The 21058-nt window shown below is 40.0% G+C and overlaps 1 protein-coding gene across 1 annotated transcript in view; it reads left to right on the top strand.

Moving 5' to 3' along the window:
* LOC138022275 (anamorsin homolog) overlaps positions 1–21058 on the top strand; it is a 35283-nt gene that overhangs the window by 6403 nt on the left and 7822 nt on the right. The window contains exons 3-7 of the mRNA XM_068869375.1: positions 1935–2075; positions 7606–7682; positions 8734–8811; positions 8982–9054; positions 9668–9738. Coding sequence (XP_068725476.1) covers positions 1935–2075; positions 7606–7682; positions 8734–8811; positions 8982–9054; positions 9668–9738 — 440 coding nt within the window. The remainder of the gene's footprint in view (positions 1–1934; positions 2076–7605; positions 7683–8733; positions 8812–8981; positions 9055–9667; positions 9739–21058) is intronic.

Below are 21058 nucleotides of genomic sequence, written 5' to 3'. Positions count from 1 at the left end.
CCTGGTAACAAAGCAAATGACTATTAATGGCTAGAATGAGTAAGTAATTAGACATGTTGAGGATAAAGTGGCAAATCTGGTCAATACTGGAGTACACGTACTGTAACTGTTGCAGTAGAAGTTTTAACCACGTGTGTACAAGGTCATGTTGGGGCTTTAAGAACACTAATTGGTAAACGAGAGACTATCTAAAGGATGTGAAACTTGTCAGTTACATAGCGAAATTGGGTAGTAAAATCGGAAGGTTGGTAGTGGATAATCAGTGAGAGGAGTAATGATTATCATAATAATGATGAAAGTTAATACATGTATAATTATATGAGCCATATATATTTGAACTGGGGGGATGCTGATCAATGACTGCAAAAAAAAACGTTACTTGAGCAGTAAGTACTTACGATGCTGATCATTGCAGTTATATAAACATTATTAACATTACAGTAACTGTAAGGGACAGTTTGTTGTTCCATGTGCCCCCCACTGTACCACCCTTTGTGTGGGTCACATGATCTCAATGCCCTGTGCTCTTCGTTTTGTGTGCATTGAAAGTTTGTGCAGTGAAGGCTTGTTTGTTTGTTTGTTTGTTCGCCTTTTGATCTGCTTCATTGCCATTGATGCTGAGCATAAGATGAAAGGTGCCCAAAAATATGTAAGTCCCAGATTTTAATCGCTTGTTTGTATCACTGTACCACTGTTCGAATCGCAAGCCTATATTATTTTCTAATTTCAGGTGTACCGCCGGCTAGGACAAGTAACAGATTCAGTGTTGGATATTTGTTTGTAGTTTGTTCAACGTTATTAACTGCGATGATCAGCATCTGAACTTGATTCATCTCTCGTAGTTCAAATACATGTAGCTTTCATATAATTTATGTATATTAACCCATTGACTCCCAGGGCGAGTAAAATCGTCTGGCGTTAGACAGAGTAAAATACTAAGTCTGGCCGGTTTCGGCCAGTTTGGACGTCAAAGGGTTAACTTTCGTCATATCCTCTACAGGCTCAACATGAACTCACATAAATTTAATGCCCATCTCCCGCACTGGTCAGATATGTCCAGGTTTGCACCTAATTAGATGCATGCGGATTTCAATAAGGGTCATGAAGTGTCCCTTTGCTCTTCTCGCCAACTTCAACGTCACTTGTGTCTCAGAATACAGACAATTTATGTCACAAAGTGTCCCCCAAATGCTGCTCTTTAAGTAAAGATTAACTGCTGCATTTACCCAAAGCTAAAAATAACGCTAACCTTTACCCTTACCTTATTGTTGAAAATAGGTAGCAAATGCTTAGACTTAAGGAGACACTTTGTGTTGGATGTCAAAATTGGGCGTGCATCTAATTAGGTGCAAACCTGGACATAAGTGGCACTGGTACATTAAAAAAAAAGTTTGAATCCCATTCAATCCTGAATTGTTCAGGCTTTCCTTTCGTTACTGCTCGATTAACGTTAATAACTGCAATGATCAGCATCTTAACTTGAAGAATAATGATGTTACACAGACTGATGGTGACCATTTATCCAGTGTAAAAAAAAAATCAAGCTTGAAGTAGGAAATCCTGGTCACTTCAGTGACAGCTTTAACTTACATGTACATTGTAAGGAGAAAAATGCATGGATGTTTGTTCAATAAGCTGGGTTGCTGTATCAATCTTATTGTTTAGATGGCTTTTAAACCCTAAAAAATATCATTTTTTGCAATATTTAATGGTGAGCAAATGGTCAGCTCACCTATGTAACTTTAAATGAGGTTTTCACATGAGTTAATTAAATTAAACTATTGTAACAATACTGTATATATTTGTAGCAGTGTGTGCAACATTAGTTGCCTGCACTGCTACAGTGTACACTACTGTTACAAAATGATTTATAGCAATGAAAACAGTCTGTTAAGGGAAAATAATTTTCTTTAAATCTTTGCTTTTGTTCACAGCCTCTCATCCTGACTCTTCATTTGATGTTGTGTTTTCTGGAGTTATCTTTCCATCACTCCTTGTTCACAGTATTGACCTTCTGGCAGAAATTGCTAGGATCCTAAAGCCAAATGGAATGTTGACTCTTACAGAGCTTATTGGTAAGCTTGCTTCATAAGCTAAAAACCACTGTAATTTTTGGAGTACCCTACTTTTAAATGCAGATACAGAAATTAATGCAAAATGCAAGTAGTGTACATGAATGCAGATTTAATAAGTGTTACAAAGTGTCCCTTTACTCTTTTCCAAATTTCAACATTGCTCTTGTTTTGGAGCACAGGCAATTAATGTCACAAAGTGCCCCTCAATTGCTGCTTCTCAAGTATATAAGGGTAAACAACTGCATTTATCCTGAACTAAAAATATTGCTAACCTTTACCAAATCTTATTGTTAGAAATAGGTAGGAAAATGCTCCTTACACTGTAATAATTGCTTGCATTTCTGGACATGTTTTAATGGAAACTAAAAGACTTTTGACATTCCAGGATCCGATGTTTCATTGAATGCAATTGGTGGCATCTCCATTGTTACTATTGTTTTAATTAAGGTGATTCCTCGGTATTGCACTGCGCATCCTGTGCTGCGCATACAGTGTGTCAATATTTATAAATTGGTCAAATTTGTACCGTTGTAAATATGGCGTACATGTAAGTTGATCATACACACTGAAACAGTTCTCAAAACACGTGAGAGAAGTTGTGAATGACCATAACTCTTTGCAAATAAATGTAGGCATTCCGAGAACATGGCAAATTTTGTTGTTTTGATCTACAATAATCGAGATAGACAGCTATACATGTAAAGTGTTACTCTTAGACAAGCACGGTGACCTATATTTTTTATTTCATAATTTTGGTGTACAAATTATCCCCTTTAATTTAACAAAAATTCATTAGAAGGAAAAAAAGATATAACTAAAAACGTACACAAAGTCCCTTAGCAATTGATGTAAATTGTGATCTTGAAAACAACGCCTCAAGAAACATTATTTTTGAGTCAACATCATTTTCAGTCGAGTGGTTTTTCCATAAACTATATATATATAGATAATTTAACCAAGGCTAAAAGCGGAGCTCCTGGTTATTTCTTCTTACTGCCTGTAGCGTTAGTGAAAATAAAAGGTTTCGAATTGTCCGCATTTTGGTGTTTCCGGTTGCTGCTTTAATAATTAAATCATTTTCTTTACTTTGTAGGAAAATTCTTTGCCTAACTAGTGAATTCCATGGTACAATTTACGCTAAAAACCCATATTGCATGAATCATGAAGCGATGAGTATGATATCGGTTTTTTCAAGTGAAATTTACTTTGGAATTCACCAGTTTGGCAATGAATTTTTCTTGAACCGCACGAGTTTTAAAAGAAAACAAGCACACCCTCAGTGAGCGAATGGAAAAGGCAAAAGGCCATTTCAGAGTCAACTGTCAATAGCCAGCAAATAGGAATCACACTAAAATTAGAAGCCATAAAAAGACTTTGTCAGTTCAATGTCAAAAGAGACTTTTACTGATGTACTTTATTCCACTGAAAACGAGATCATTCACATTTTGATGTGTTTCATTGAAACGCACCAGGTTGGCTTGAAACAAGAATCGGCAAAATACAGCAATGCAACCAAGAAAGGATGAACTTCAAACAAGATCCTCTCCAACACTTAAATAAGGTGCTTTACACAAATTTTCGAAAACACAAGCAATAACATAAGGGCAAAATTGTCTTGTCACTGTCGAGGCACATTGAAAACCAGTTGGGCAAATGGATTAAAAAGCACTTGTTTGCTTGCATTGTAGAGCAAAACAAACAAACAAAGCAACTTTTTCTGTATGTCCAAAAGAATATGTAGATAATGTTAACATTGTTTAATTCCAGTTAACAATAAAAATTCGATTTTCATTCCTGAACAAAGGAAAAACCAATTAACCCATCGTCTGGCGTTATATAGAGTAAAATACTAAGTCTGGCCGGTTTGGACGTCAAAGGGTTAAACCACTTTTTGAAAATAACACATGGTTTAGTGCCTAAGGAAAGAATCAGTGTGGATTAACTTTTTCCACTAATTATGAGCTATTACTAGTATTCTGTTTTGTCGTTGTCTTTCTCTTTCGCTCTCCTTTTGTTTCTGTTGTAGTCATAGCTCTTCCAGGTATCATGTAACCATATCAGAGCTTCTAAAGATGTGCCAAAAAAATTGCAATACAGAGAAAAAAGCAGCTCTAAACAAATTAAAAATAAACACTCAGCTTTAAGTTTACATGTACATGTATATCCCTCCGATGCTTGACTTGAATAACTGCGTACCCACCAGTGTAGACCACAGCTATCATGATATGTCAAACTGGATTGAAACCAGCGAAAAATGCAGAAAGAAAACATTTTCCAAACTGTTTTCTACCTGAACACGAAAAGCGTTGACTTTGTAAGAACTGTAGTTGACGTAGTATGGCCATGTAGGTGCATCAAGCCACAGAAAGCACACGGAAAATGAAGCCTTGCTTATGTTTAGGTGAGTTAACCCGGGTTGAGCCTGCAGTCCAATCGAGAACCAGTACCTGGTCAGCAATCAACTTAAAAAACACAGCTGACCTCGATGAGCTTTAAGCTTGAGCCTGCAATATGGTCATGTGATACTGGTCAGCGGATACCTTGTTTTGACAGGTGTCAATTGATGGAAACATTGATGTTCAATATCAAAGATGTATGGAGGGGTGGAAGGACGTACGTATGTACGGATGGCCGATGACGTCATGGCTATAAAACCAAAACTTCTCGCATCGATTGGTTACCATATTTTCTTAACTATGGTGCTCCACATGCGTGTGCCTTTGGCTATAAGACAGTGTTCCATATGTTCTTATTAGACTTTCTACACCTATCAGGTGTTTTTTCAAATGTTACTTTTAAAGCCCTCTCATTTAGCTACCGCAAAGTGTACCGAGCCGATGAAATAACACGCATGATTAGTATCAGTACGGGCATCAATGGGGTAAGATTGACCCATTACAATGTATATCTCTTAAGCAAGCATGGTGACATAAATTATCTTTTTTATTGTCTTTCTCAAAACAGGGATTAGTAGGGAACATTTTAATGAAAGTTTTAAGAAAATCGTGTGACAAATTTTTTTTCTGAGGAATCACCTTTTAAGGTATTTAAAAATACAATCCTCAACTTCTACTAGCAATGGAAGTAGGCAATATGTAAAATGTAGTTTTAGTTTAATGTAGTTAAAATGTACATGTATTTTGTTCTACAGACGGACCCTTAGCTGGTAAATAATTTTTTCCTCTCTCTTTCTCTTCCTCTCTGAAATCCCCTTTTTACTGGGTTGCCTATGGGCAAACCCAGTCGAGGTCTACGTTTAGTTTGTTTGTTTTCTTTTTTTTTTTTTTTTTTTTCCGTGTCGGTAAAAGTCTTGCCTGTCACTCCCCTGGTAAGTAGTGTCTTTGAGTATAGAGCCTTCTGCGCGTATTTTCTTAGGATCGAGAGGGTAGTGGAACTGCGTAGATTTCTCTTGTGGACACAGTAGAATCATTAACTTAGCCTGCAATGGCGTCGAAAGTCATGCAACGCGAATGGCGTTTTAGTGGATCCTTAAACAAAATATACCCTTATGGAGCTCAATAATGGAAAGTCAGTTGGATAAACTAGGCATGAATCTCAAAAGCGACGAGTACTGGACTTCGACAACAATCTATCGCCCGTCGAGACGAAATCAAAGTGAGCAGTATTTACCTGAAGTACATGGTAATTTGACACAATTGAGTTTCTTGTCTTCACGCACGCAATCAAATAGGAAGAGGTTTTCGCCTCTAAGAGCAAATATGTTGTTTGTTTCAATAAAATTTTCGCTGGAAAAGGATTCTGTGGTATTTTCTGCCTTTGTGAATTATATTATCATGTTGTGTATTGAATTTTTGAGCTTACGGTTGAAATGTGATATGGGAGAAGTTTTTTAGTATTGCTTTGTAAGCAGGAAGGGTTCACAGGCCTGTTGGAAGCGTGCTTGAGTTTCAACAAAATGAGGCCCAAAATCAGTGAAAACTTGTGACACAGATGAATAATAAAGTAGCTGCTATTTCCAAAATGATGGAATTACCTGGTGATAAATAACGTCGTACGCGTCTTGGAGAGTAAATTTTGACTTTGCATAAACAAGAGTTGGGCGATTGTGATCTTTGTTTTGACTTCGCTCATTTCATTGTCAAACTTTATAACACTTGACAGAAAAAGAAACTTACAAAAACCCGGTATCTTGCCATCATTTGACACAGATGCTTCACTGTTTGGCGAGTAAACATGCCGCGGTAACTTAATCACGACGCCCGCTGAATTCCGGCCATGTCACTTTCGATTTTGCAATTTACTTGAACGTAGCAAAAATCTCCCAAAATGTTTGTCGCTGATCGTAACTTTTTATATTCTATATTCACGGTTCAAAATTAATGTTGTTTTCATGTCGTAAATATTTTATTCTCGATCGACCGTCCGGGAAACTTCCTTCTGCTCTTTCTGAAAACTGTGTATCTGAAAACTGTGTATCTGGACTCTTAGTTTCTCTTGAGATCGCATATTTAATTTAGTTTCCCTTGACAATGGCGCCAAGATGTCGCCGAAACGTCGGACGCTTTTATCGCTAGTTTTTGCCAGTATATGTTTATTTGCTTTTTCATCAATATTTGTTTTGCATAAAGCAAGCTAACAGAATCTGTACCTTGCTGAGTTCGCATTTGTTAGCGTTAATAGTATTTTCGGTCAGATGTTTCTGTTTTTTATGAGGGGTTTATTGTTTTAGTCTCCCATCCCAACACTAACCCTGCGAAACAGGGCTTGACTTCAGTGAAGTTTAGTATTAAAAAGTTTTCGGATGCTCAGAGGGCACACTTGTGGTGAAAAGAAGTTGTGAGGGAACTTGAAAATTATCAACATGTCAGCACAGAAGCCAAAGTTTCTTGCTTCTCTTTTATTTGTTATTCTTCAGAGACTGGAATGCTGTATTTCAATACCACACAATTCAGTGCCTTCTGATTTCTGTAGCACGTACCACAGGCAAGCCAGTGTATGCTTCACGGAAGCATCTAGTTTGATTGTTGACTCGCACTGCGCTTGATAGCATTCAAATACTATTTCCATGCCTCTTGTCTTATAATTAACATTGTACTTCTGCATGTAAACAGATTCGGTGTCAAAAAATGGAAATTTAAGGTCATTACACAAACTCACACAGCCAAGGCTAGGATTCCACTCAGGTTGGCAGGCAAGATAGAAAAATTCCACCCGCTCCCAGGTCCAATCAGATTGTAGGATTTGCAGAATTCCGCACATTGCGAAAAAAATAAAAGTAATTTTTCTTTAGGCAATCTTCTGTGCACTATCTTGTTTTGCGGTCAGTGGCTGTGTAGCAAAATTGTGACGGATTGTAAGGTTTCAAGCAAAAAGAGATTTTCTTAATGGGTTTATTGTGTTAGGATTGATGATTTTTTCATGGCACATGTTTTATAGAGTCTGTTGTATTTTGGCACAACATTTACATTACATGTAAATTATTTTTTGGTTTATTTGGCAAAATGTAAGTCAATAGGACAAAGATAAAAATAATTATTACAATTATTGTTGTTGCGGTTGTTGTTATTAGGTATATCTGGAAATCTAAGGTCTCAAGAGAAAGTCACCTCAGCCCTAAAGCTTGGCGGATTTGTTAACATTTCTGAGGTCAGTGCTGTGTTCTATGATAATCAATAATAGATATTAGACATAAATTTCTGCAGTAATGATAGAGTCCAACCTTATTGGACATGTATGTGAAGGGACCAGCAGTGTTCTCCCCAGGATTTTGGGAAGGCCAGGGGGCATTCTGTCGGAAGCTTAATCTACCATACAAAATTAAGACTTACAAAAATAGCAAAAGCGAATTTTCATGCTGTCTAGGAAAACATAAAACTTAAAAACATGGAACATCGACCCAAACAGCACATCCTTGCCTTACTCTTTGGGCCCTTTGATTGTGTTTTCTGCACAACTTGCACAACATACCACTACCACTATTTAGTATTATCATCTTCGTTAGTCTTAAGAAGCCAAGGGAAGTCCTTCAGCCACGTTGGATCAAACCCTGATTTTCGGTGTTTGGAATCTGTGGATGTTGACGGACCTTGTGTTGTTTCCCGAGGCTGGACTTCTTCATCCAAATTACTTACACTCTTATATCTCTTTTCCAGGGTGAAAAAAGAACTTAATTTACTTTGACTAGCTTTTCGTTTCTGTTCAGAGGATCCCGAGTTTGTCGAAGCGCCATTTTTTGACAACCTTCCACGCACGTGGGAATTGAGTTTAGTATTCCATGTAATATCCGTAAAGTGCCCTTGAATTTACGGCAAACTGAAAGACGGCTGCCGTTCAACGAAACGAGCGGATGACAAGTTTCATCACCTTTCATGGAAGGGTAAATGAGCTGAAACCTTATCAATTGCGAGAAAACACAATGAGAAAACACTAGACAATGCTTCAGTATCTTTATTGAGTGTTTTTCTTTTTTTAATTATGGACAGGATCCCAGTTTTAGATTATAAACTACGTAAGGTCACTTGTTTTAAGCCAGGCGGCAACGATTTTTCAACGAATCAAGCCAGGCGGCCCGCCTGGCCTGAAATACCTGGGGAGAACACTGGACCAGGGACCTATTACCAGCAACAGAAAAGCTTGTTGTCATAAGTTATTACATGTATTATAGTCCTCACTGGACAGGTGTCTCTTTTATTTTTAGGCAAAGCAAGTCAACTTGAATCTAGATCAGAAAAATAAGCTGAAGGAGACGTTCAATGAATTACCCATTGTTATCGAGGCAAGGATGATCTTTCTGTGATGTCTTCAGTCAATCCTATCTTTCCTTTACTCTGGCTTTATTACACAGATCACTGTATGTCTACTAAATATGAGACATTTTGTTTACCGGTATATGAATTAACTCCAAGAAGCATTTAGCACCATTGATCTTGTGTTCATTATTTTCAGGTTTCAGCTTTCAAGCCCGTTTTTGAAGTTGGAACAAGTTCTCAGCTTTCTATGACCTTTTTGTCAAAACCAGGTTGGTTCTTAAAAGAATTACTTTATTTGTACAGTAGCACCAGACAAGCAAGGCACAAGACTTACACAGTATATCAATGCGTGTACAGTGGTCTCTTTATACGAGCCAGGAGGCCCATCAGGCTGGAACTTATCCTGGTTTACATGGCATGAAGCTACTAGGAGTGTTTCTACTCCCCCCTGGATGGGATGCCAGTCCATCGTAGGTTACCCCCCAGCATTAAATTCGCCGGTACCCATTTATACACCTGGGTGGAGAGAGGCACTGAGAGTAAAGTGTCTTGCCTAAGAACACAACACAATGTCGCCTGCCAGGACCCGAACCCAGACCACTTGCTCCAGAGTCGGGCACACTAACTATGAGACTACCGTACAGGTTGTACATGTACAGTGGCGATATACAAAAATTATTGTTTTTATAGATCAACAGTTTTCATTTTCATTTGCATGCATACGTACGCAGCTAATGTCTTGTATAAAAGACTTTGAATCCAAGCTTTGTAGTTTAGATCTCTTGTTCTTGGCTTAATAACCTTGAGACTTGAATAAAGTGATTATTGTTCTTATTATTAACTAAAGACATGGTCACTGCTATTATTTTTAAAATCTTACAGGTGAACCCAAGGATGAAAGTGTAGCTAAAATTTGGACATTATCAGCACAAGATATTGATGATGATGAAATTGTAAGTTTGTTTTACAAGTAAACAGGCTGTGGGTAAAAGTGTGCTTGTTACTGATTCCCCTTGAGAGCCGCGTGTGATACAGGATAATTCACTCGTAATAAGCAAGAATTGCCTTGTTACATCAAGATAAAACTGTGGCCTGAGAAGTTGCCAAAGATTTAGTCATGACAATGACACTAATCAAGTCAGTGACTAAAGAACAGTGAGAGTGGGATCTGTATTTCCCATAATAATTATAGTATATAAATTAAAGCTTTCTGATGACCAAAATTTTATCTGGAGCTAGATTTCAAAATCTGGTGAAGTGAATAATAAATTGTGATATAGTAAAGAAGTACAATTGATACGATTCAAAACAGAATTAGATGCATAGAGGATGGTGAGATTAACAACAGTACTGATGATGCTCAAGATGTGGAAACAGGTTGAAATGATTGAGAGGACATACCAAGACACAGTTCAGTTTGGTTGCCAACAAGGTTCCAGTCAAGATCAAGTAAACCGTAGATTAATACTGAAAGCTTAATATTATTGAAATTGATGTGAGCAGAGAATTTATGAGGAAAATGGATTCCTGGACCACGTGATCTTAAAGAAGAAATGTCAACTAAAAAAAGAGACAAGACTAATGGGGCAGAGAAGAGTTTATGATTCCACCATCCAGGAAACTGTCAAACAAAAAAAAGAAGGATGGTAGGCCTGATAATGAAAACAAGATGTTAGCTCCTAAACATTGATCATAAAATCAGAAATATGGAGTGTTTTGTCAGTCCCAAGTCACCCAGCAGCTGAAGGCAGAGGTGGGTTTATTGGAGATGTCGGGGTTCTTGACCCTGAAATCACTGTTGGTGCACCAGATCGGAGCAGATGTTTGATTTTATGGCCTGAACATTAAGTTTCTAAATTCAAATCTGAAAACATCTGAAGATACATGTACAGATACATATACATGTATGTGACTTTACCTCTTGCATAAGGGGTTCAGTGTGTTTTACATTTTGGAGCTAAGGGACAGATACAGGTAGAATGTTTGGCCTATTTGCCTTTTGGTGACCAGGGTGCGAGCCAAAACATTTCAAAAATGCCAGCTACATTGTACACGTAATGCACCTGAAGTGTTCCTTGGAGATCATTCATTGTTCCTTGTTTTCAACTTTTTGGTGAAAGTTTCTTTTGCTGTTTATAATAATTTTTGTTTTTCAAGATTGACTTTTTCTAATGTAAACTTTTGCCAAATATCAGCATTGAACAGCATGTTGGAATAGGGAAATAAACTTCTTGATTAATTTTTAATCTGGGAGTAGTGTTGATCAGCTTGGGAACAACCAGGCCCAGATGTTTAACAAGTCTTCTCAAGTTGCTCGGTCGTCCCTGATGATCTGCAAAGTGATAGTCAACCTTACGCAGACCAAGCTGTATCCAATTTAACTTGCTCTAAATCAGACGTAGAAAAATTGCTTGTTGGCCTGAATGTTTCGAAAGCACAATGGTCCAGATGGAATATCCGCACCCATATTGGGCGAGGCAGTGCCAGCAATATCAGGACCTCTTACTAGTCTTTTTAATTATTCATTACAATCTGGTACTTTACCCACCGAGTGGAAGTCTGCCTATATTATTCCAGTTTTCAAAAAAGGCAAAAAAGAACAGGTAAAACTATCGACCTATTTCATTAATTTGCCTTCTGGTTGAAATCCTTGAAAGACTAATGTTTACAACCACATTTCCGCTTTTACTGAATCAAATAACTTACTCAGTAGTCATCAATTTGGTTTTTGTCCTGACTATTTGTGCACAACTCAGCTTCTTCATTTATTTCACTTATGTGCAAGGGCACTTGATGAACGTCAGTTTTCCGATGCAATGTTTTTGGACTTTGAAAAGGCCTTCCATTCTGTTCCACACAACCTTCTTCTCTTTAAACTAGAGATATTTGGTATCACTGATCCTCTGTTGCGCTGGTTGTCAGACTTTCTCTTGGACCGATTTCAATGTGCCGTGAAGCTATACACCAACTCTTGGAAAGCTATACACCAACTATCCAATGGCAGAGCACCTGGCACTGACTCTACAAGGAGGGTGGCGCTCTGTTAACGGAGGCACGTCATCAACGTTTTCTTCTCACCTGGCAACAAGAAGCAATCCCTAAGGAATTCAAAGGTGCTTCCATCTTTCCCGTGTTCAAGCAAAAAGGGACCCGGCAGGTCTGTGACAACCACCACGATGTTTCGTTGCTGTCAATTGCAGGCAATTAATACTCGCACGGATTCTGCTAAACCGACTTACTACAGTACCCATCTTGAACAGGGGCTGCTACCTGAGAGTCAGTGCAGCTTCTGCAAGCATCTGAGTACGATCGACATGGTGCTTGCTGCGAGGCAGCTACAAGAGAAATGTCAAGAACGAAATGCTGACCTATTTTCCACTTACGTTGACCTTACCAAAGCGTTCGATAGGGTCAGCAGAGACGGCCTTTGGAAGCTAATGGCAAAGTATGGTTGTCCGGAAAAATTCATCACAATGGTACGGCTATTCCATGATGGAATGCAAGCACTTGTGAAGAACAATGGTATGTCATCTGAGCCCTTTCCTGTCTCAAGTGGGGGCAAGAAGATTGTGTCTTGGCGCCGGCACTATTCAGTATCATGCTTTCAGCTATACTGTCTGATGCTTTTAGAGAAGGCGATATTGGGATAAACTTTAGATATTGTACTGACGGAAAACTGTTCAACCTTCGGAGGCTTCAGTCAAAAACCAAGACCATGACCAACATAATTAGAGCTCAGGGCTGCAAATAACGGTCCATCAACAGACAATGTCCGGTCAAATCCTTAGATGGCCGCGATAAATACCGCGATTGACTAAACATTCTATTTTCCAGGGAAACAAACCTTTTCAGCAGTAAATTCACATATGACAACATGTAAACTTTACCTGGCCTACATACGCGATTCATCTCAAATGATTGACCGCACATTTCATTGTGTTACGTGTCATGCATGATGCGTGGGTCGTTTATATAAAATATTTGGAAGCTTCTCAAACTTTACTGAAGCAAAAATGCAGTAAGTTTAGATTAAAAAGGCTCAAAGGGAAGAAATCAATCATCACTTCCAGCACGCCCCTAACAATGTGATGGTAATGTACATAAGACTTGGATTTACAGACGTCATACTTCGCAAGGATTAGGTATTGTTTCCCCCATGGAGTATGGACTTGAAATTGGCGAAAAGTAGCACAATTAGGCTGTCGTTCTAGTATTCTAATGGAAAAAGAGGGTTGTTTGTTATTATCATTTCCCCGGTCCCTTTTAATAAGATATAACAGTGAAACATTTTAAGATTTACCCTTATTCATAAAATTCTGCGCTAAAATTGTGTCAAATAAGCAGACATGGATCCTCTTGTCACTTGTTGTAAATGCACATCAGTTAGCTTGTATTATGATGAAAATCAATTAGATTGCAAGCCTCAGTCAATGTCATCAACTTCATAAGTAACCGTATATAAGACGTAGAACTGAAGCAATAGTAGTACGCACAAATGTGATACTGATTTTGCTGTACCGTATGTTCCACTTTTCCTGCATTGAGATCGATGCTCATGTACAATAAATGCTTTGAAAATGTACTTGTTTCATATTTAAACATCATATGAAGGGGAGAGGGGGCACTTTTATAGGGAAAAGACATACTCGATGTTTGTTCGGCCAAAAATGGGATATGTCCAAGCAAAAATAGGTTTGACCGGACAATTTGCAGAGCTAGTTTAAATGGAGCCCTGACACAACCCAAAAACAAAGACATTAAAACATTTAACTAGACAATTAATTTAGTTTAGAGCTGTCATTCCTCTGTCAGCTGCCCACTACATGTATTCCATGCCCACACTGTTCTAGATTGTTCCGGGCACAGATTGGCCTAAGCAGCCAGCTACGTGCCCATCATCACTATCGCAGACAAGTTACATAGAAAATGACAAAAGTTTGTGGTCTTCATCGATTACGATGGACAAACAACAACATCGATGGATTTCAATCTGATTGGGCACCGGTTCTATCTGGGGTCCCACAGGAAAGTACATGTATGTTGGGCCCTCTTCTATTTATTTTATATGTGAATGATGTTCCTGGTTTTCTATCATTTATTAGCCCTACAGTCATGTTTGCAGATGGTACGTTGGTCTATCATAGCAGTTCACCCACTTCAACATCCAATTTAGTACAAGAAAACTTGGTGCAAGTCTGTGAATGGTGCCACTTGTGGTGCCCAAGAACTAATGCAAAAAAATGTAAGAGCATGAACTTTACCAAGGCAAGGGATCCTGCTGCCTAGAATTACACATTGGCTAACAAGCAATTACATGTAGAACAAATACAGGCACATTAAGCGCTTTGGAGTACTTCAATCAGAAGATCTATCATGGAAGTCACACATACATGTATGTGACCTCTCGCGCGAAAACGTTCCTAACGACTAGTTCTGAGGCGTGAAGCCGTGAAGTAGCGGTGAAGTTGCTGTGAGAACGGAAAGGGAAGTCGTTCTCACGAGTTAAGGAGTCGTTTTTAAGTAATAGTGACTTGTGAGAACGGAATTGGAAGTCGTTCGCTTTCCTCAAGTAGTCGTTCAAAAATAACAGGTACCTGTGAGAACGGCTCTCGTCATTCACACAAGAAAGCAAAAATATTGTTTGCCTTTCGAACAAGTTTTGAGTTTTCGCTTGCAACCATTGTTTGTCAATCGAACACCTCAAGCAACAAGAGACTAATGGGAAGGTTGACACTGCAAGGATAGAAAAGAAGCTGCTGGAGAACTGTGATAATAATAATAATAATTCTCGCGAATATGCGTAGCTTCAAATTAAGGCAACTATTTGTGATACGTTGATCAGAACTGTTGTTGTTGTCTTTATTCTTTTAACAACAACTGCTTTGTGAAATATTATTTACAATAAATAAGGGGTAGCTAAGGCCGATGAGATTTTCTTTTAAAGTTCTGAATAGCTTGTTGAAGCTGGATGTGTCATAATTTTCTGAATGTCACAGCGTACCATTCGGTATGCAAATTTCAAAAGTCAGCAGACAGGCTTGCCTGCAATAAATACCCATCATGGTTCTGGGAAAATCTTTGACTTGTTATTGAATCTTGCGTCCTTAAGTATACGTAAGTGGCTCAACGTCAGGGAAAACAACACACTACAAGCACGATTTACTCTTTTATTTCATTTAACTTGTTCCAGGCACGCTACTCACAGGCCAAATTCTTCAGCAAAATAGGCTTAATTAAAGTGCCCCTAACCCCAAAATTATTTTTTCGCTAAAATGAATCTTTGCACCAGTTCGAGACACGTTGCGGCCTTTTTTTCCTTTTTCTAACAAATCCTTCCATTTTATAGGCTTCAAAAGTTGCGAAATCCAAGCATCTTTTGTTCACGACTGAGTCCAGAGGGGAGTGGGTCTATTCCTGATTTGACGTCTCAATCTACTTTGCATGCATTTTTACAAAGAATTAATGCAATGTAAATCAGTTTGTGATACCAAATCAGGAATAGACCCACTCCCCTTCTGACTCGGTCGTTAACAAAAGATGCTTGGATGTTCGCAACTTTCAAAGCCTATAAAATGGCAGGATTTGTTAGAAAAAAACACTGCAGACTCCCGTGATTTACACTCAAAACATGCTTTTTGCTGGCGTGAACCAAGTCACATGGTGGTGCCCTGTCTATTTCTAAGGCATCGGGAGATGAGAATTGGCAGTGAGAATCCGACGGATTCCGTCGCTCTCCTGTTCTCCCCTGCAACTTTCACGCCCTGCCTCATGGCCTGGCGCCAGGCTGGGTGGTCATTTGCCTGCTTCTCCGAAGTGTCAATGTCTTTGCCACACAGTTTGAGGTCTCTTTTGCAGGTGTCTTGTATCGGAGGAGAGGGTGGCCAGCTCTTCTTTTGCCCTCTGTCAGTTCACCATGCAAGATGTCTGCAAATGCGGCCAGGTTCCATGCACTTGACATGGCCAAGCCAGCGCAGGCATCTCTCGCTTAACATGGCAAACATACTGTTCATGTTGGCTCTTTCGCACACCTCCGTGTCTGGCACTCTCTCTTCCCAGTGGATGTGGTGAATGCGCTGCAGGCATCTCATGTGGAAGCTTTTTAGTTTCTTCTCCTGTTTCGCATAGGTGGTCCATGACTCGCTGCCATAGAGAAGAGTGCTGAGCACACAGACCTGGTAGACACGCAGTCTGGTCTTCTCAGTCAGGCTGGATTTGTTCCAGACTCTCTTGGTTGGCCTGGCCATGACTGCTGCTGCTTTGGCAATACTGTTGTTCACCTCTACCTTGTTGTTGAGTGTGCTGGAGATGGTGGACCCTAGGTAGGTGAAGTTCTTCACAGCTTCCAGCATGTCTGTCAATGCTGATGGTAGGAGGGTGGTCTGAATCTTGTGCCATCACAGTGGTCTTCTTTATACTGATGGTTAGACCAAACTCCTTGCAGGCATGGGAGATACGACTGACAAGCTGCTGTAGGCCATCTTCTGTGTGAGAAGTCAAGGCTGCGTCGTCCGCGAACAGCATCTCGCGGATGAGCACGTGTGTGACTTTTGTTTTTGCATGCAGTTGGGCAACGTTGAAGAGCTTGCCATCAGCCCTGGTGTGGATGTAGATTCCCTCGCTGCAGTCCTTGAAGGCATGCGTACTGGAGGAGCATGGAGAAAAAGATACCGAAAAGTGTTGGCGCAAGGACACACCCGTTTCATCCCATGCACTGTGCATGTCTTCATGGAATGATGTGAGTAGCTCGAACAGTCCGCTCTGGCTGACAAGGGCAAACCCCTTGGTTAGGTCAATGAAGGTGATGTAGGGGGGTATCTGCTGCTCGCGACACTTCTCCTGCAGCTGGCATAGTGAGAATATCATGTCTACAGTTGACCGGCCAGTTCGGAAGCCGCACTGGGACTCTGGGTAGACGTGGGTTGCTAGAGACTGCAGGGGGGTAAGGCAACTCAGGCAAACACTTTACCAATGATGCTGAGGAGCGATATCCCTCGGTATGTGTTGCAGTCGCTCCTGTCTGCTTTGATTTTATACAAGGTGACTACGTATGTTGGCATCGCGTATGTCCTGAGGGATGTGGCCTTCTTCCCAACATAGGCAGAACAGTTCATGGAGGTGTTCGAGGAGGGTGGGCCTCCCACTCTGCAGGAATACCGTCGCTGCCAGGCACCTTGCCGCAGGCGAGGGTGTCTGTGGCTTTGGCGAGCTCTCTGTGGTGGGTGATGGGTCAAGCTCGTCCATGGCGTCGAGGGCAGTTTCCGTTACGACATTCTGGGTGGAATACAGCTCGAGGTAATGTTCGACCAAGTGCTTCAACTGTTTGCCTTGGTCTGTGATGATATTGACAGACCTGGACTTGAGGGGGACTGATTTGGAGGGGGTTGGTCCCGTGGCCTTCTTTATGCCCATGTACATGCCTCCTGCATCTCCGAAGTCAGCAGCTTGCTGTATGCTGTTGCAGAGGTTCAGCCTGTAGGTGTTGGTGCAGTGACAGGCGGTTTGCTGAGACTTCTTCCTGGCTCCCCTTAGGGCAGCGAGCGTGCTGGGACCTGGTGCAACCTTGTAGGCCAGGCTCAGTCACTGGGGTCCATCTCCTCCCAGTGGGCCTCATACCAGTCAGTGTTATGCTCTTTCTTGCCGTAGGTGGTGATGGTTGATGTGTACATGACATTACGGGCCCACTTGAGGTCTGAGCTTTGATCAGTAGTATTGGCAAGTGTCTCTTCTAGCTGGCTGATGTACTGCTGCGTTCTCTCCTGGTTACTGACGCAGCAGGTGTTAATTCATGGGCATCCCTTCTTCTTGCCATGTTGGATCTTCTTGGTTGTTACGTGCACCTTGCAGGCGACTTGTGAGTGGTCAGTGTTGCAGTCTGCACTGTGGTAGGTTCGGGTAAGGAGGACACTGGAGAGTTCTGCATGCCTGGTGATGACGAGGTCAAGCTGATGCCAGTGGTGTGAGTGCGGGTGTCTCCAGGACACTTGATGGATGTCTTTGCATTTAAAAAAGGTGTTTGTCAAACAGAGGCCATGGAAACAGCACAGTTTGAGTAGCCGCTGGCCATTGTCATTGGTTTTGCCTCTTCCGTGCATGCCGAGGCATGAAGGCCAGGCTCCATGATCTGCACCCACTCTGGCGTTGAGTATCCAAGGAGGTAGATGGCTTCTGAGTCGGGGATCCCTGATATCATTTCATCAAGGGCCTCATAGAAAGCGTCTTTCTCTTCTGGCGGTGAACACAGGGTTGGGGCGTACACGCTGATGATGTTTGCCGGGCCTGACTTTGTCAACATGCGAAGTGCGAGGATGCTCTCTGTGCCTGCTACAGAGGGCTCTACAAAGGCGAGCAGTGTGTTCTTGATAGCGAAGCCAACACCATGTAACTGTGGCTCCTCTGGTGGCTTTCCCTGCCAAAAGAAGGTATAGTTGGCCTCTCTAAAGGTGCCACTGCAGAAAAGAAGACAGGATGGCAAATTATTGGTATATTATTGCCAAATTGTACGGTAGACCTTTCAAGAGGAACCTAGTTCGAGCCACGAAGAACCCAGATGAAAAGAGCTTTCGAAGAAGGCAAGAAAGTACGTTTTACTTAAGGGAAACTGTTAATTGACGGTAAGGCTTTTCTGGGGCTATAATTTAGATTAAAATGGAATAAAATAGTTTGAAGCAGCTACTTTAAAAAATGTATTTTTTGTTTTAGTTACACTCATTTCGGAGCGAAGCTAAGATCAGTGTATAAACATCGTGCAATGATTTCACTTGTGGCCAAAACGCTAGTGTTGCTTGTGCATTGCTGCACTTCCGCAAATTTTTTGAGTGTGTATTTTCTGTTATTTAACTTCTCTTTCTTCGCTTTATTTTTTAAGGTACTCTTCGAATCCTATTATTTCTTTACCTCAAACACTTTAAATCTTAATAACATTAGATGTATAATTTACATTTTAGCAAGCTGCCGTTTGCTGAAATGCAATCCCTCTTCAGAGTAAATCTGTTTATTTCTACCTCCTTTTCCTTTTGTTGGGTCAAAATCAATGATTACTGGTAAACTCATTTCCGTAGCAACTTTCGAAAACGAAAAACAATTTTCACCTGGTGCAGAAAACAAAAAGCAGATATTATTTTTTTACAGGAAACTCATTCGACCGAGAACAATGAAGCCCAGGAGCGCTTACCATTTGAATGGAATTTTCGGAAATTCCGGAGAGAATTCAAATGGAACGTTTCATCCCGGTGGAATGTTTTCGGAAAAAAGGTAATACCTTTCGAGGTATTCCCTTTTTCTTGCTTTGACCGGAATGCCCGGAAATTTCTGTACGATTTGTCCACAATTACAAGTGTCAGAGAAATGGACTGTTCCATTTGTTTTTCAACCGGAACAGCCCGTTTTTCCTGTAAATGATACGGCACGTTACCATTTTCTTTTTCTAAGTACAGAACGTGTAGTACCATTTGTCGAAATGTTCTCACCGAAAATTTCATTCAAATGGGGTGCCCCATTCTTCTGTTCTTCTGTTTTGATTGTATTGTCGAACAAAACGTAGCTGAAGCACATGGCAGATTTCTCATATTCAAAGTACTACTCAATGGTGAACAAACCCTTCTGGTAAACATTTGGCCGAACTATTGTGAAAAATGATTTTGATACCATTGAAAATATTATTATGGGTGGAGATTTTAATTGCCCATTTAACCCCACAGTTGACAAAGGGGGTGGAATCCTATCCCCAAGGCAATCTCTAATTAACATAATAGAAGAGCTACAATCAGAACTGGATTTACATGACATTTGGCACATTAAAAGCCCTACGACACGTATACATGGAGTCAATCGGAACCTCGGATCTTTTCTGGATTAGATTATTGGTTAATTTCAAATTCTTTAGCGGATAATGTTTGTACAGATGATATAATACCTTCTATCAAAACAGATCATTCCGCAATCCTAATAGAATTTCAAGGTGTGATTCAAAAGCAAAGGGTACCGGAATTTGGAAACTCAATTGCTCCTTACTGAGTGACGAGACTTACGGTGAAAAAAATATATTTCCTAATACCTAAATGGGTAGAGGAAGGAGAGAACTATCTTGAAGACCTGTGATCAGTGTGGGACTGGGTGAAATACAACATTAAGAAATATTCCAGGAAATATTCAATGAATAAATGTAAGGAAAAGAAAGCGGAAGAGCAGATGTTAAAAAAGGAATTCCAAGAAGCATATTTAATATTTGAAAACAATCCTTCTCAGGAAAATCAAGCAACTTTAAATGTGCTACGAGAGCGAATTGAAAAATTGTATGAGGAAAAGGTTGAAGGTATAATTGTGAGATCCCAGGCACGTTGACATGAGCACGGTGAAAAGAACTCTTAAATATATTTTTAACTTCAGATGGAAAAACGAAATCATATAAAAAAGCATATTCAGAAACTTCGTCTGAGTGGACTGATTACATGATCTGATCCTTTTGAAGTTTTAGATGCTGGTAAGACCTTTTATGAATCCAGCTGGCAACAAAATGAACAATATGTCAAACTTGAAGGCTTGCCAATGCCAACTCTGTCACATGAACTCAGACAAAGTGGTGAGGGAGTGATTAGCTTGGAGGAATGTACTGAGGTGTTAATTTAACTCTCTCCCTCTAAATGATAAGGTTCCAAGTAAAGATGGATTACCGATGGAATTTTACAAAATGTTTTGGGCTTCTATTGGTAAACGTCTAGTGGATTGTTTTAATGTATCATTCGAAAAAGCAGAATTGAGTTCATCACAAAAGCAGGCTGTTATTACTCCAATTGAAAAAAAGGAGCAAGATCGCTGCGACCTAAAAAACTGGAGGCTGATCTCTCTTTTAAACGTTGACGCAAAGATAGCTTCGAAAGTGATCTCCGAAAGAATGAAACAGCTACTGCCGGGAATAATACACCATGATCAATCTGGATATATTCCTGGAAGAAATATTGGGGAGAATATTCGCTCAATTCTTGACATATTGAGTTTCACGCGAGCAAAAATTTGCCAGGCCTTTTGTTATTTATTGAAGCTTTTGATAGCTGCTTAAAATGGTATTTTCTGAAAACGTGTTTGGAGCTATTTAATTTTGGACCTGACCTTATAAGATGGGTTAATACTTTTTACAAAAATTTTAAAGCTGTATAATAAATAATGGATAATGCTCCCATGCATTACTTCAACGAGACCCGCTCTCGCCATCTGTTTTTGTCATTTGTTTTGAAATATTGGCTATTGCTGTACGAAATGACGTAAATATTAAAGGGA

The sequence above is a fragment of the Montipora capricornis genome, chromosome 10 (assembly GCF_036669925.1).
Source record: "Montipora capricornis isolate CH-2021 chromosome 10, ASM3666992v2, whole genome shotgun sequence".
NCBI lineage: Eukaryota > Metazoa > Cnidaria > Anthozoa > Scleractinia > Acroporidae > Montipora > Montipora capricornis.
The sequence above is the reverse complement of the archived record's forward strand: the minus strand, read 5'-3'. Positions and strand labels throughout refer to the sequence as shown.